This window comes from Desarmillaria tabescens (assembly GCF_030435595.1).
Source record: "Desarmillaria tabescens strain CCBAS 213 chromosome Unknown EV420scaffold_192, whole genome shotgun sequence".
In the NCBI taxonomy this organism is placed as follows: Eukaryota; Fungi; Basidiomycota; class Agaricomycetes; order Agaricales; family Physalacriaceae; genus Desarmillaria; species Desarmillaria tabescens.
In genome coordinates, this window is record NW_026848491.1 from 1 (window position 1) to 12,070 (window position 12,070).

Here is a 12,070-nt window from a genome sequence, read left to right on the forward strand (position 1 = left end):
GGAGGGCGGACCGTTTATCGGGAATTGACCCGCTCCTAGTACGCCTCGGCCGAAAGGGAGACCTCGGCTTCCGGCCCGAACACCGGTCGGCATCTCTCGGCCCGATCCGGCACATTAGTCATATGGTATGACTAATCGGATCATCGGTTAGTATTAGTCATTTAATCTTACTAATAAATAAAAGTGGTCCCACTTTTATTATTACTAATGTCGCACCATAATGGCGTGATTTGTTGCAATTCGCTTGGCGAGCACTGCTGGTCCAATAGCAATTGACCCGCATAGTCTTGGCTTGCGCGATTAACGGTCCCTGAAGAGCTTTAAAAGCGAAACAGGTCGGGTTGGCTAATCCCCATCCCCTGTTGGACCTGCATCGCTCTACAAGCAACGCAACAAAGCCTCGGTGAGTGCTTGCGTTGCCTACTACTTCTGCGAGCCTTCGGCTCGCACCCCCCTCCCAACGCGGCTTTGCCGCGAAGGTCGGGGGGCTAACCCTAACCCTAACAAAGCCTCGGTGAGTGCTTGCATTGCCTACTACTCTTGCGAGCCTCCGGCTCGCACCCCCCTCCCAATGCGGCTTCGCCGCAAAGGTCGGGGGGCTAACCCTATGTGGGCAACAGGATGCAGACGCCTTGTTCATGGTACGCACAACTGTTCATGGCACGCATCTCGTGCCACAGGACGTAGACTGGTAGTTCAGCTGAACCACATCATATGAAAGCTGTATTCAATTATTTTATTGCAATGTCTCCTACTGCTACCTAAAATCTCTCACATCTGTCTACGTCTACCTGCACGTGTTCCAGTGAAGTTGGGGGCGAGGGCCATTTTTTTTTGCGGGAGGATTCAGGAGAAAAGGTGGGGCGAGAGTCGCGAGTCGCCTTCAGGGTTCGTCTCCTCACACATAAGGTTGGCGAGAGTCGTCTCCAGTCCAGGGTTCGCCTGGCGTCCAGGTGCGTAGGGTAGGGTTGGGCCATAGTCATCTCCCAGGGTTCACCTCCAGAGATGCGTAGGGTCGAGTGCCATGAAAAAAAAAAAGCTCAACCCTAACGTCTAGGGTTGAAAAGTCCCCCCATAATAAAAAAACAATAAATTGAACGCGAGCGTCATTGTAATAAATGCACGCGTTTCCCAAACTAACGCATGCGTTCGAGACAAAGCGCAAATGAGAATGCAAATGTGACGATGGTTGTGATGGCGTGTCATGTTTGCGATAGGCTGCGCTGAACTCGAATTAAACTGTGGTGGCTTCTCCTGTTGCACTTCATATGCGCTCGGCTACACTCTCCAAGCTTATGAGAGACTCTATAATAGATTCCTGCTATATATATCTCACTATAGTTTGCGGAAACGTACCAAGATTTAGCTGAGACACCTTGAACTAGTTCTCTTTCCTCCGATCTGTTTGTATTGCTCATACTATCTTCATACCTCTAACATAGCCCAATGTCCCTGGAAGCTCTCGAGACGTGTTTTCCGGAGGGAAATAGCCACATGAGTGATCAGGTATGTTCACACTTAGTCGAGGAGAGAGTACTTCTATGGGAGGAGACCTTGTTGCCATCAAAGTGCGGTGCTGAGATCTTTTACGAGTACGTTAGACTGTTAAATTCCATCTATTTGATAAATAAAGTAAGGCCGATTTTCTCCCTTTGTGCCGTATTACTTTGTCTCTAACTCCGCTGGATTCTCGCTCTGTATTGTAATCGAAACTAACTTTCTTACATTTTGTAATATAATTTCAGTTGCCTGTATGATATTTACGAACAATACTCCAGTCGCCGTACCATTCCAAAACGTGTATTCTGAATTTACATACATAAAATTTGGCTGTCGCACCCCGTCAGTCGCCGAGGACTGCCACACGCAACGTCTTCCTCCATCACTACGTCTGTGCACATCGTAATAGGCAGAGGAAGGGGTCCCATCTGGTAGTCCCGCACCGCGAACACATACACAACCCTCCTCACGAACCACAACTGTTTCATGTGGTCGTTGGAGGCTCCCCTCTCCCTCCATGATCCCATACCGCCGTGGGCATGCTCAGACTCGAATCCATCGGTTGTCATCGTCCGTCATAAAGTCGGCATGCGGTGGAGAAGTCAACTGGAGAGGTCATATTTGAGTGAGACTGCGGTGAGAGCATGAATAGGAACTCACTGAACGACCATAAAAACTCTCGCCGCTCGCTGTGGTGGTTCAGTGAAGACGGCTGTTGCCGCAAGAGTTGACGAGCCAGAGGAGGAAGCCATCTCATGTGGTGGTCCCGGACCCCCACCGCACACACAAACCTCCCCACCAAATTCACCGTCCTGTCGCGTCCTGGTGGGGATGTTGCCATCTCGCTCGTTGATCCCGTACCGCCATGCGCAAGCAAAGAGTGACCGGCTTCTCTTCTCGACGTCCGTTAAAAGGTATGCATGCGGTAGAAAAGTCGTTCCGATGGGGGGTATTTGGCTGAGACAGCGGCGACAGCAGCAAATGGACCTCGAGGACAGTAAAAACTGTCGCCCGTGGTAGTGGTGGATGTTCTGCGGATGGAGAGGATGTCGTCGCCATGCTTGATGAAGCGGAGAACGTCGACTGTTCATGTAAAGGCGGGTCAGAGGGCTTGACGTGGCTTGCGACGGTCATGACGGCGGAAAAATGATAGCAAAGACCATATTGATGGTCCTCACAGTTGCTTAGGGTGCTTCTGGTACTGTTGCAGTCGTCGTCAGAGCGCTTGAAGCTCTAGAGAATCTGACGTCGCCATGAGAAGCGAGGAAGGGAGTAATACTGTGAACAGTCGTCCGCGGCATCAAGACGACCGATCCAAGTATAAATTTCATAGCTGAGATAATAGTAGTGGGGAGGCGTCATTCCCTGGGCACTTGAAGCTCCAGAGAAGTCGCCGTCGCTGTTAGAGGCAAGGAGGATGGTACTGGGAGAGACGGCGGCTACACTGCGATGACGACGGACTTGGTGATGGTCTACAGCGCAGTCGCTACACCTCCGAAAGGCGTTGAAATCGTCACTGCTGTGCCAGACGCGCTGCAGAAGTCGTAGTGGGTAGAACTGGGGAAATTGAGGGAATCAGCGGCGGCGGCGAGCAAGGGACATAGACGGGGGCTCTAAAACCGGTCCTCGCCGTGGATTCCAGTGGTCCTGCTGCAGTATATACTGCCGACGTGGTACTGGGAGTCGAGGAGAAAAGTCGTCGTTGATTTTGAAGTGGGGTGCAGTGCCGTGGGAGTCGTCCTGAATTCGCGGGGGAACGGCGAGCGTGGTGGGCACGGGGGAGAGCCGAAGACATCCATAGGAAGTTCCTTCCTTGCTGTAAATGAGCTTGTGAAGATCCTATGAAAATCCGTCAGCTGTAGCAATAGAAAAGAGATGTGCACGCACCAAAAAAATCCCAATCGACACCCACGTCGATTTTGCACTCCTGCCGCTTCACGGGCACCAAAAAACACATGCCAGGTCGAACCTGACATGCTCCCAATCTTGTAGTGAGCTCGCCGCATCGCCAGGGAGCGAGGCGACGCGGCCGCAGGTCATGGTAAGTGCCAAGTGGCAATTTTCCCGGACATGCCAAGTTGGGCGTCGTACCCACGTGGCTGTTTGCCGTTTCGCTGCCGGTGATCTCGCGATGCAAGATCACGATGCGACTGCTCCCTCCCGGTGAGCAGTAAAGCACATAGCTCAGCGGAGGTGTGGTCATGGTCCTGCACCGCCGATGGGAGGGTGAACCTCCTTGAATAAGGGCATGATAGGGCCCAAACAATGGCCAAGGATACTGATTATCCATATGGCGTTTGGCCTGGTTTTCTTTTGGTTAGCAGATGCAAGCTGGAATCGAGAAGGACCAATATTACCTGGTGAGTAGCACGGGGCCCTGGGATGAGTTTGGTATCAAAGAAGGACGTGCCAGTACCATGGCGGCAGGTGGATCCAAGGCGAGACGAGACCGGTATGAGACGCGCTGCGAGATATAAGAGCCTTCATGTTCTTGGACGGAGGCAAGTCCCAAAAATCCGAAAACTTGTGCTAGCGGTAGATGGCTAATAGCCCTCTGTGAAGAGCTGGTGTGGGACTAGTAGATAGCTTGAGTTCGACGCCAACCAACAACAAAGGAACGGCGAATCGTTCCCAAGCGCGAGTCTTCCATTCCGAGAGCGTATTGGGATCTGGAAAGGCTTCAGCACTAGGGGAGAAAGGCTGAGGGAAGCGGGCTCACGTCTTCTTCTTCTTCCGCATCCTGACTTGCATTTGGTGAACGAGACGAAACACCAGGATGGTGAATCGGCAAGCTGAGGATGGAGTGGAACGAGGGGCGACGTTGCATCTTGGCGAGACGTGATTCTGGCATTTGTAAGCAGATACGAGAACAGTGTGTGTTTTGGATAGCCCAAAGAATGGCAGGTACTAGGTCATGTACCGCTGCTCCCTCTAGAATCTAAAGATCTCCATGCGCTTTGCTCATAGGTCGAGCGTACCGCAAACCGGCTCCTATGGAGACAAGAAAGGCGAGCAGAGATCCCCGTCGGTGGTGTGATAGGGTACAAGACCCAGCAACGTATTCGCCTTTGGCGAGAGCCTGTGTTAAGTGTGCAGATCCGGGGAGAACGGTGGACGGTATTGTCCTCGAAAAGACGAAGTACTCGGAGCACTACACGCCGTGGACGACGAAGAGTGCTTTGAGAGTTTTGAGAAAGGTATTGCCGGTTCGTACGGTGCACCACTGTACAAAGACGAACTGATGAGCAATCATACCGACAGCCGAAACCTAGTTTACCTTATATCCTCCCTTCTCGGCAGTCTTGGTAACGAAGCGCAGTACCCTCCAATGAACAAGGTGGTGGCGACGTTTCCATGAGAAACGCGAACTAAGCTTTGCGTAGAGATGGGCACCAATCCCCGTCGAAATAGTTCGGACCAACACGAGCGTCGGATTTCGAGTCGGCATGGAACGACCCAGCGTCGGTTTTCCACCAAGCCCTTGGTTCCGCCGAGCCACTTCACGGCATCAGGCGCCCATGTGCCTAAAGGTCAGCAGCAGCATACATTTTGAAACGATGCCTGCCACTTGGAGAACGGAGAACGGCAAACCCAAGTTGATTGATGAGGAAAAACGGTCGGCATGGGCTGCATGGGGCAGGGTGTTCACTACGGAAACAGGAGTCGCTCTCTTGAGTGCCTTTATCGAATGACAAATGAATCTACATTTCTGGATCAGCAAAGAGTGACCTGCAGGAGGGCTAGGGACATACTGTTGACATTTCCTCCCGCTCTCATTCGAAATGCCCTGCTGGATTAGAAGGAATTGTTCGTTAGCGAGGACGGAAAAGGAGGTACGATGCGTATCCGTCCAGGAGGCGAAGAACAGGTGGCGCTGGACGAACGCATTGTCGAGAAAAACCTTGAGATGTCCATCACTAACAGCAAATAAAGTTCTCATTCCGAGTTCAAATCCGCATAATCTGCAGGTTTCTTATCAGAAGGACGATCCCAGGTGCAGGTGATACTACGTACTAACCAACAAGTCCCTCTTCAGACGTATGACGCATCCTTACGAAGAAGATCGAAGTGCTACAAGCAGGAGAGGTCAGTATCGCGTCCACAGGGAGAACTACATGAACGTACTAGATTGCGAGTGGATAGACGCACGTCAGTCCGAGCGGGACGTTGGGTTAGCTTATCTATGAAAGGTTATATAACCAGGGATTGAGAGGCAAGAACAGCGCTGGTTGGACGTGAGAACGTCAACCAGCTTCAAAGCGCGACCTCGGTTTGGTTAGTCTACGGGATGAGGAAGGGTTAGTGGAGTGAAATGTGAGAGCTGAGCGTCGACTTCGGTACTGTAGGGGCGGATGCCTAGTAGTTGGTGGTGTATCCGCGCGTTTGTGTTGTACTAAGGATGGATCGTTGTCCATCGAACGAGGGCTACTTGCTTAGTGAGTTAGGTAGTAAAGGTCGCTTGGTGGTGCATCCACGAGAGTATGGAGAATGATGTTGGAACAAATACATTCCAAACTTGCTAGAGTTAGGTGCAGGGTAACCGTGCGTTGACAGAAACTTAGTAGGAACGGCAATAACAGCAAAACGGAATTTTCATTGACCCCAATCCACACAGAGGATGCTATTCATCTATCTGCTCAGCACGAGTTAGCCGGGTATCCCTAGGGTAGGGCGTTGAGACGCACCAATAACGGCCCTTCCTCCGGCATATGGCCATCTAGCGGAGCTTGGCGAATAGCTTGGGGGCGGCGCATTCCTACAAGAAAGATGTGATATGCTGGGGTGAAGGGAGAGGGAAGGCGAGCGTACGTCGACGCAGTGCATCATGCTATTATAGGGAGGGAAGGGTCACGGGTCGTGTCACGGTAGGGAGAACCACATGGACGTACTGGACTGCGAGTAGGCAGGCGCGCGCGTGCAGTCGTTCAGCCTAAGTTCACCTATACCAGCGGGAAGTGTTACTTACACCTACGCCAAGAGCATCAGCACAAGAGAAGAGAAAGAGAAGAAGAGAGCAACGCACAGTTCCTCAACAGTCCTCGCCCTTGAACCCCTCGCCATTCGAGACTTTTTCCTGGCAATACTCATAGTGCTTTGCGAGAGCAGCGCATTTAGGAGGATTCCTTGCATTCCTCACGGATGACGGGGTGGATTCTATTTCGAGGCGTCAGGTTAACACTAACCAACAGAGAAAAAAGTGGCTCACGTCTTCTGGCCTCTCTTCTTCCTCTTCCTCCTGCTGAACCTCTTCAGCGGGGGACTCCTCGGGCTTGTCCTCAGAGTCACAGTGGGCAGTAGGCAAGAACGAGGAAAAGAAGGACGTGATGCTGCTCATCGTGTGGTGGACGTGGTAGGAAAGAAGAAATCGGAATCGGGGGATGCCGTGGGAATGGAAGCCGGGTTGATTAGTCATCGGTTTATTCGGCCCGTGAGCAAGTTGGACTCGAACGTCGATGACCAGCACCCTGCTGCTCCGCTAGGTAAGGATTCTCCCTCTGTCTGGCGCCTTGCACATGTCGCTGATAGTGATATCCAAGGCACATGACCGGTTCCACGCTCTCATATCGATTCGCCTGGACTAACGCTTTCAAACTCGACTTACTCTCCAACGACCACCCATATTCCTGCGATGAAGCCGCCCTCGAGCACCGCACGGGCCACGACTACCCGCGATATGGGATCTCACGACCGGGCATAAGTGCTCTGAATGATCCCTTAGAGGCGCGCTGTTCACTGGGATGAAGCTCAACACGGATCCAGAGTCTGAAGCGAGTATCGCAGCGGCGTTGGGTGGGTACGTTTTTGTTCATCTGATGAACGACAGCTAACTTGTACAAGTCACAGATAATCGTTCTCCTGCTTTCGGACGACACGGAAATTTTGTATGGAATCCACTTTATGGACATCAGCCTGCGAAAAGATCTACCTCGATGAAGGAGACGACACGCGAGCACCCGTCCTCCACCTATTCTAAAGCCGCTTATTGATCTGTACCCATAGCACGACCTCTGCCCGCCCACGGCCCAAGTCATCGTTCTCGTTCTCGTTCTCGAACCCTTTGAACAGCTGGCCGGCGTTGGATTATGTTGGAAGGTTGGCGTGGGAGCCTATAGGCGGCGGCATGCAGGTAAGCGTGCTCTATCTTTCCTAAACATGCCTATTCATCTCCTCCACTTACAGTGTCACCACTGAAGTCATCGAACGCGGATCTCCAACAGAGGCGTTATCCTGCTGTACTGCACTCGACATTGTGTACAACCGCGGCATGAATTGGCGCAACGATCTTTGCCATGGATGCAGCACAATAAGTGACGAAACACCGGTCGCAGTTGTGTTCCCCGTTCGCTCAATCCCACTGCCCAAGTCCGCGCTGGCGATCTGATCACCGAGTGGATGGCGGGGTGAAGAACTGGGAAGGGTCTGGTTTTAATATACCCTTCGTGGTGTATTGGCTACGTCGCGTTCAAATATCAGGGTTCGAATCCCGCCCGAAGGATTCGTGTTTTGGATAAGTGTGTTTTTTCTTCCTGCGTGGAAATTAAAGTCGAGCACTACTATGTTCGAAGTGTTATCGCTTCTGTTATACCCGGCTTTTTTGGCTTCTTTCTTTAAGGAGTCCCTACATTATTCAAATTCTCATCCATCATGTACCTGTAGCTCAATATGTACTCCAGCTTTCCGTGGTTCGATTCCGCGGATGGGCTATTTCAAGGTTCAAAAACTCCCGACTTTTTTTACAAGAGTGAAAAATCTGATTGCAAAGTAGTGAAAGTCGAGTATTTCTGGTGTGTAGGTGAAATTCGGGATTGGTATCCACACCATGATCAATAGCAGATTGTCACCGGAATTGGAGCCGCGGGAGTGATTACCCGCGCTCAAGCTTCATTCTGTTCTCGACAAGCAACGTTCGTATGACCATTGGTTATCGCTCACTGAAAAATTTTAATTTTGATGTAGTGTTGACAAAAAGTTTTAGTCGACGGTGCAGGTCCCTCGCCGAGACGAAGAGTGATTCTTAAACTTGATCGTGATGCGAATAATAAACAGGAAGCCGACGGTGTTACATTTTTCTGTGCGGATTCGAACCCAAGGCATATATGCCACAAAAGCGTCCAACACGTCGATCTTAATAGACTCCGACATGAGGGACAAACCTACCAAAAGTCGGGCAGGTATTAATTGGAGTATATCATAAAGCTAGAGATGCAGAAGCGCTTGACGACTTGAAGAAAAAGTTGATATACTTATTCGACATTCCTTCGAAAGGGATTCCAATCCGGTAAGTTAAACGTAATGTACCGAGTGTGTCACGAAGGGCTTATTCAATATATACAGGGAAGACGTTACGGATCATGGATGTGACCTCAGCGAAAATCGGAGTCATACATTGGTCCCTGATCTAAAGGTAAGTAGTAGACGATGATCCAGATCATTGTCTTGGCGTCATGACATGTTTGTCAGAATCGGGGAAGGTCTTGGAATGTCGTAGCTACCTGCTGAGGTGACCGACACGTCTGGAAGATAGCACAAGGGACGTGGTCTGAGTCGCATTTGAATTTATTCATATGAAATCAGGAGCCTCCAAGGGTGCGAATACAGTATGACTTGAAGTGACATGAGCTGGATAAGACCATCATTATTGGTACGCCGAGTAACGTTATAAAACCCACCAAGAAGCGAGATAGAACATTGAAGGGACTTCGCTTGCATCACAGAGGGCTTACTCCTGCGGAATCGCGGAATCAATCGAATGTTTGTGTGAAGTTCACGTACCAATGACAAGTTGGGATCACAGACTAGTGTTTTCAAAATCAGTACGCGTGAAAAACTGGTGACAGATCAGGCCACCCGAATGGATTCATATAGAAATACGACTCGCACCGTATAACTCCTGCCTTGGTGGCAGGAATAGTGCAGTAGCGTTGTTCTATCAACGCGTAATGTAAGTACAATAGACGCCCACTTACTAGCATCCATGGTCCGATCTTGAGGACGCCTAGAATCGCATATCTCTTTACAAGGAACGTTGCCAGTGCCAGGTTCTATAATTGGATTTCGGAAAAGAATGGCATTGCGAGCCAGTGTGATTTACGGCCGGCAGAGGCGCGTTGATTACCAAAGCTTTGTAACTTTAATTTCCGGGCTCTCCTCTCTCTCACTCCGACCTTGATGTTTCCGATTCTATCCGCCACAGTCACTTTCCAGTCTTTCACTGATATGGTCTGCATCGATGCTACACCCTCTCGCTCGACCCTCTCTATCGACTCCATTGACTATCGATGGCGCGGATGTGTAGTGTTCCTGCACAACGCACGGAACGGTCACCCTGGTTTACTTTCCACGAATGTCCAGAGGATCGAGAGATCCGTGTTTGGGTTGAATTAGTTCATGCTGGTGAACTACTGGGTCTCTGGATGAGCGCGTTGCTGAGGTTCACTGATTCTCCAGTGACGTAATCATCCCTACTGATTGCGCCCCGACACGTTAAGTCCCGTATCCATCATCTCCTCCTGCTCTCCATCTGAGCAACAGATGGTAGGCCTCTTTCAGTCTCACCTTTGTACTCCATCAGAGGCACATTTTCTCACGTACGGTGTCGCCATACTCTCCTGATCTCCTCCGTTACATCTTTGTGTCTTCTTCCCTGAACGGCAAGGCGGTTCGCTGAGCAAGCCACGTCGTATCTCCCACTTCCCTCTTCTGTGTACTGCTTTATGGCCTTCGCCCAATGATTATTGACGTACTTAAGTGAGAGTGCTATCACGCGTCAGCCCAAGTCCCATCGGCGTTGATTGCCGATTTCAAAGTCGGCCAGGTCTTACTCGACATGTAACGCCTGGCGCAATACCCTCAGGGCTCCAATCCAGTTCCAACATCCTCATCTATAGGCAATCATTATTTTGGATCTGAGAGCATTCGGAGCAGATAGTTATAATAGGTGTGATGCTAGTGAGCGGAGCGGCTGCTTTGTTAATGAGATTTGATCAGACGACGACCGACTTCCATATCATGCCCGACTTCCGTCCGGCACACCAGCGTTTCAGAGCATCCTCCCAGATATATGCCCTTCTCATCGTTCTAGGTGAAGAATTCATCCGTTCATTGTGTTCTTATGCTAATTACGCTCATGGTAAGCCCGGCCAAGGTTTGAAGGTAGCGCGTGCTATTACCAGTCCGCCTGTGGAGGTTATTGATCTCCAAATATCCTTCAGTGGAAGCTGCATGGCTAACCATCAACATCTACACGTCGAGGTACGGGTGGCCTTCCTCCCTTTGACATTTCCTTACTCACGCTCTAGCCTCCTCAGTTTCGCGCTCCGTAGTAAGCGCGGTGCTTCATCCGCTGAATATTCTCAGACGTGACACATACTTCTCAGTGAATGATAACCTCAACCCATGATCGCACTGCTTTCCCCTTGTGCATTTTATTCCCATTGTATCCTACCTACCAACTCACGATATTAATAAAACGTCTGATCCTTTTTCCTAGCCCGTTTGCATATTGTGGATTATACGACTAGAACATTCCCTCTACTGTTTTGTCATTTCACCTCGAAGGTAAGGGGTATTCTACTTTCATGCGCCATGTTTGGTAAATAACATATTTCCTCATCCAGACGGGTAATACACTCTCAACGCTGTGTTCCCAGTACAACGTTTTGACATCAACACCGTTATATCATCCTTCGTCGGAGGGCCGGCATGTTCAATGCATCTGGTAGCACGACTCGTTTATTAGAAGAAGTAGGTCGCTTACCGTCTCCTCCTTTCCAGCCTGCGCCTCATAAGCCTTATCTTAGCATATTCCTTAGGAAAGAGGTCGCGTATTCCTTTTCCTAGATATAGGCTACGCCCTGAAGTATGGCCCAAGTCTCGCTTTTCCTTCTCACAAAACTAAGCTTCTCCCAGGTCGGCCTCTCCTGTTCTTCTCCCACTTTCGTCCCCGTACAGTCTCTCCTGCTCTTCCACGCATGCCGCACATTACCCACACCACGATCCCCTACAGCCCTTTCCAGTGTAGAGGGAGGCTCTCTCTCGTTCTACATAGATCCTTGGATCTGTCACAGCGGTACGAGTGCCCATGTTTGGTTTATCTCCAAACACGAACGGGCTGGGAATAAATATCAGTGCGCGTAAATGCAAACGGCGTTTCTGGATTCACAGACCTCGTCTTCCCATTCGACACGTTACATGGATCTTCACTCGTTTTCGATCTCGAAACCGGCGAAGGTAGCACACACTACCATACAGCCAACTATCGTGGCCATGTCGCTCCGCGAAATCTCCAGTGGAAACTGCGACACAGATCGTCTTCGTGAGAACGCCCAGCAGTGGGTCACTATGATTAGGCCGCACATTACACTGATTAGTAGTTATCTCTATTCGTCTTTCTTATTACTGAAGCCACGCCATTCACGACCGAAAGAATGGGATTCACATCTCAAAATGCGAGAGATTTCCTTTTGAAAAATAGAATATAGATAAAATTATAGGGATACACAACAGTGATGCGCAATGAAGAAGATTTCCAAAAGTTCCACAGAGTCCATTCGGTCGCAATCATAGTACG

The 12,070-nt window shown here is 50.3% G+C and overlaps 4 protein-coding genes across 4 annotated transcripts; all 4 read right to left on the reverse strand.

Moving 5' to 3' along the window:
• Nucleotides 1-1,613: 1,613 nt before the first annotated feature.
• Nucleotides 1,614-2,802, reverse strand: EV420DRAFT_417973 (uncharacterized protein). The gene is made up of 2 exons (XM_060482033.1): nucleotides 2,253-2,802; nucleotides 1,614-1,902 (listed from the first exon to the last, which is right to left on the reverse strand). The coding sequence occupies exons 1-2, from the start codon at nucleotides 2,589-2,591 to the stop codon at nucleotides 1,663-1,665; spliced, it is 579 nt and encodes a 192-aa protein (XP_060321692.1). The 5' UTR covers nucleotides 2,592-2,802; the 3' UTR covers nucleotides 1,614-1,662.
• Nucleotides 2,803-4,046, reverse strand: EV420DRAFT_417966 (uncharacterized protein). The gene is made up of 3 exons (XM_060482032.1): nucleotides 3,858-4,046; nucleotides 3,388-3,802; nucleotides 2,803-3,339 (listed from the first exon to the last, which is right to left on the reverse strand). Exons 2-3 carry the CDS (start codon nucleotides 3,788-3,790, stop codon nucleotides 3,014-3,016), a joined length of 729 nt encoding a protein of 242 aa, XP_060321693.1. The 5' UTR covers nucleotides 3,791-3,802; nucleotides 3,858-4,046; the 3' UTR covers nucleotides 2,803-3,013.
• Nucleotides 4,047-6,072: 2,026 nt separating this feature from the next.
• On the reverse strand, nucleotides 6,073-6,861 carry EV420DRAFT_1597412 (uncharacterized protein). The gene is made up of 6 exons (XM_060474980.1): nucleotides 6,684-6,861; nucleotides 6,530-6,632; nucleotides 6,390-6,414; nucleotides 6,310-6,328; nucleotides 6,186-6,256; nucleotides 6,073-6,133 (listed from the first exon to the last, which is right to left on the reverse strand). The coding sequence occupies exons 1-2, from the start codon at nucleotides 6,833-6,835 to the stop codon at nucleotides 6,530-6,532; spliced, it is 255 nt and encodes an 84-aa protein (XP_060321694.1). The 5' UTR covers nucleotides 6,836-6,861; the 3' UTR covers nucleotides 6,073-6,133; nucleotides 6,186-6,256; nucleotides 6,310-6,328; nucleotides 6,390-6,414.
• A 2,210-nt stretch (nucleotides 6,862-9,071) lies between these two features.
• Nucleotides 9,072-10,734, reverse strand: EV420DRAFT_1488711 (uncharacterized protein; the record flags this gene model as incomplete). Its single annotated transcript, XM_060470646.1, has 11 exons — nucleotides 9,072-9,120; nucleotides 9,225-9,226; nucleotides 9,274-9,296; nucleotides 9,382-9,427; nucleotides 9,468-9,542; nucleotides 9,660-9,773; nucleotides 9,815-9,834; nucleotides 10,093-10,219; nucleotides 10,323-10,382; nucleotides 10,534-10,578; nucleotides 10,624-10,734. 11 exons carry the CDS (start codon nucleotides 10,732-10,734, stop codon nucleotides 9,072-9,074), a joined length of 672 nt encoding a protein of 223 aa, XP_060321695.1.
• Nucleotides 10,735-12,070: the final 1,336 nt, after the last annotated feature.

Coding starts and splice junctions, on each gene's coding strand:
- EV420DRAFT_1597412 (XM_060474980.1), bottom strand. CDS start 6,835: ATGAGCAGCATCACGTCCTTCTTTTCCTCGTTCTTGCCTACTGCCCAC. Junction 6,633..6,683: donor AGCCACTTTTTTCTCTGTTG/GTTAGTGTTAAC, acceptor GTCATCCGTGAG/GAATGCAAGGAATCCTCCTA.
- EV420DRAFT_417973 (XM_060482033.1), bottom strand. CDS start 2,591: ATGAACAGTCGACGTTCTCCGCTTCATCAAGCATGGCGACGACATCCT. Junction 1,903..2,252: donor GTCCGGGACCACCACATGAG/ATGGCTTCCTCC, acceptor TCTGCCTATTAC/GATGTGCACAGACGTAGTGA.
- EV420DRAFT_417966 (XM_060482032.1), bottom strand. CDS start 3,790: ATGGATAATCAGTATCCTTGGCCATTGTTTGGGCCCTATCATGCCCTT. Junction 3,340..3,387: donor TGTCGATTGGGATTTTTTTG/GTGCGTGCACAT, acceptor GGATTTTCATAG/GATCTTCACAAGCTCATTTA.